The following is a 1,788-nucleotide window of genomic DNA, read 5'->3' on the forward strand; positions in this document are numbered from 1 at the left end:
CTCCGCGCCATTGCAGGATGCTGTCATTGTCGTCGTCCCTTCCAGGTTTCGACCGTTTAGGGCGGCCGGGACCTGCTCTTTTCGGGGGCAGCCGTTCGATTTCTGCTTGTAGACTAGTTGCCCGAGATAAGGAAAGCATTCGTTGACGGTCCAACAGCCTGGAGGTCCTACACCGCTTCTTTTCCCTGTGCGTAATGAGGCTGAGGCAACACGAATCGTCGTCGGCCACCATGGAGCTCAGCAAGCCGCAGGTCGCCTCGACTCGTACGCTGGCAGCCTGTGCCAATTGACCATAGAACCGGTTAAGGTAGACAGGAACCGCAAGTGACAGGAAGTCGGTGACACGTTTCAAGTCATTCTTGTTCAGCCTCCAGTTGGAGTGTAAACCAGGGGGTCCCACAGTGGTGTCGCGAGGGATTAGACCCAGCGACTTCTCCTGTAATGTGCGATAGTTCTCCAGATTCGCGGAGATCGTCATAAGCTTCCGTTGCACCACCTCCGCAATGTCATTGGAGAAGTCCGACGGCAAGTTCAGCCCATTCATCATCCCAGCCAGCCGCTGGTGCAGCTCCAATGTAATGGCCGAGCGTACATTCTGCTGAACGGCCTTAGTAGACGTACGGCGCATCCCACTCAAGGCCGCAGTAAGCGACTCTGAAGTCAAGGATTGCAAGAAAGAATCGCGGCTCTCCGGACTGAAACCCATAACTGACCTGAGGACTTGCACCCCCTCCTCGTGCTTGTTGTCGTCTTTAGCGGCACTTGAAGCAGCAGAGATCAGCTCCTTGTACTTCTCTGCTCCCACCGCTGTCTTCAGATCATCCAAAGCTTCGTCAAAATTATCGACGGCTGCTGCTGCTTTTTGAACATGTGGTAGCAACCCTAATGACCTGATGGTTGGGTCCCTCGCCACAATGATCATACCTCTGATCAGCTGCTCAGACGAGCACATTCAAGTTAAAAGTGCTGAATTTGTTCTATGGACGCACTTTATGGTGACTTGCGTTCCAACACAAGTCCTCATGTAGAGCCACACCTGATTCCAACGGCCGTCTTGGGAGCAAGGGTGCCAAAGGAGATACGGGTTGCGCCGAAAATGAGCAGGGATCCGCCGCCCCGAACGCTGCCTCCTTCTGTTCAACATGACATGCACCCTGATCCGACTGACAAGCCTTACGATCCCGCCCACCCCAACAACTACCAAGAAATCATCACAGAGCGTTTATTCAAGCAAAAGGCTGCCGCTTTGCAAAAGAAACAACAGGAAGAGGGTGAGCGGCACAAAAGGGAACGAGAGCGGCGTGGGTTGACAGGTGTCTCTTTACGCAGTGCATGCAATGCCTCCGCAGGAGCGAGAACGTCTGAGGGGAGAGCGATTACGGATCACCGGTCAGGATGCCGTTCAACGTCGCAGGCAGCTCGAAGACCATGCGCCCAAAAGACCGCGAACAGGTCCTCCACCGGATGACGACCGACTATGTGCCGCGAAGCTGCTGCAGAAGATGGGCTGGCAAGAGGGCAAAGGACTGGGTCGGGACCAGCAAGGTATTACAACGCCCCTGATAGGGCAAGCGGTCGGGCGGAAGATGGGTCGTATCGTTCGCAGCGCCTCAGTACAGTTAACTCCCTCACCCGCTTACGCTCCCCCATCACGGGTAGCGGTTCTGACCGCTGTGAAAGAGGAGATGTCTCAGGAGTTCATGGACAGCGTTACGGACCAGGCATCACGGCTCGGAAACCTCTCCAATGTGCGTATTGTCCAAGACTCAGACTTCAAGCTGAAGGTTT

The 1,788-nt window shown here is 55.0% G+C and overlaps 1 protein-coding gene across 2 annotated transcripts; it reads right to left on the reverse strand.

Annotated features, from left to right (window-relative positions):
* KVP18_002880 (uncharacterized protein) lies at window positions 1-952 on the reverse strand (the record flags this gene model as incomplete). Of its 2 annotated transcripts, XM_067954161.1 has the most annotated exon segments (2): window positions 168-277; window positions 292-952. In XM_067954161.1, the coding sequence occupies 2 exon segments, from the start codon at window positions 950-952 to the stop codon at window positions 168-170; spliced, it is 771 nt and encodes a 256-aa protein (XP_067807612.1).
* Window positions 953-1,788: the final 836 nt, after the last annotated feature.

This window comes from the organism of the source record quoted next (genome assembly GCF_019968955.1).
Source record: "MAG: Porospora cf. gigantea A chromosome Unknown PgA_NODE_5847_length_1788_cov_316.447, whole genome shotgun sequence".
Lineage (NCBI taxonomy): Eukaryota > Apicomplexa > Conoidasida > Eugregarinorida > Porosporidae > Porospora > Porospora cf. gigantea A.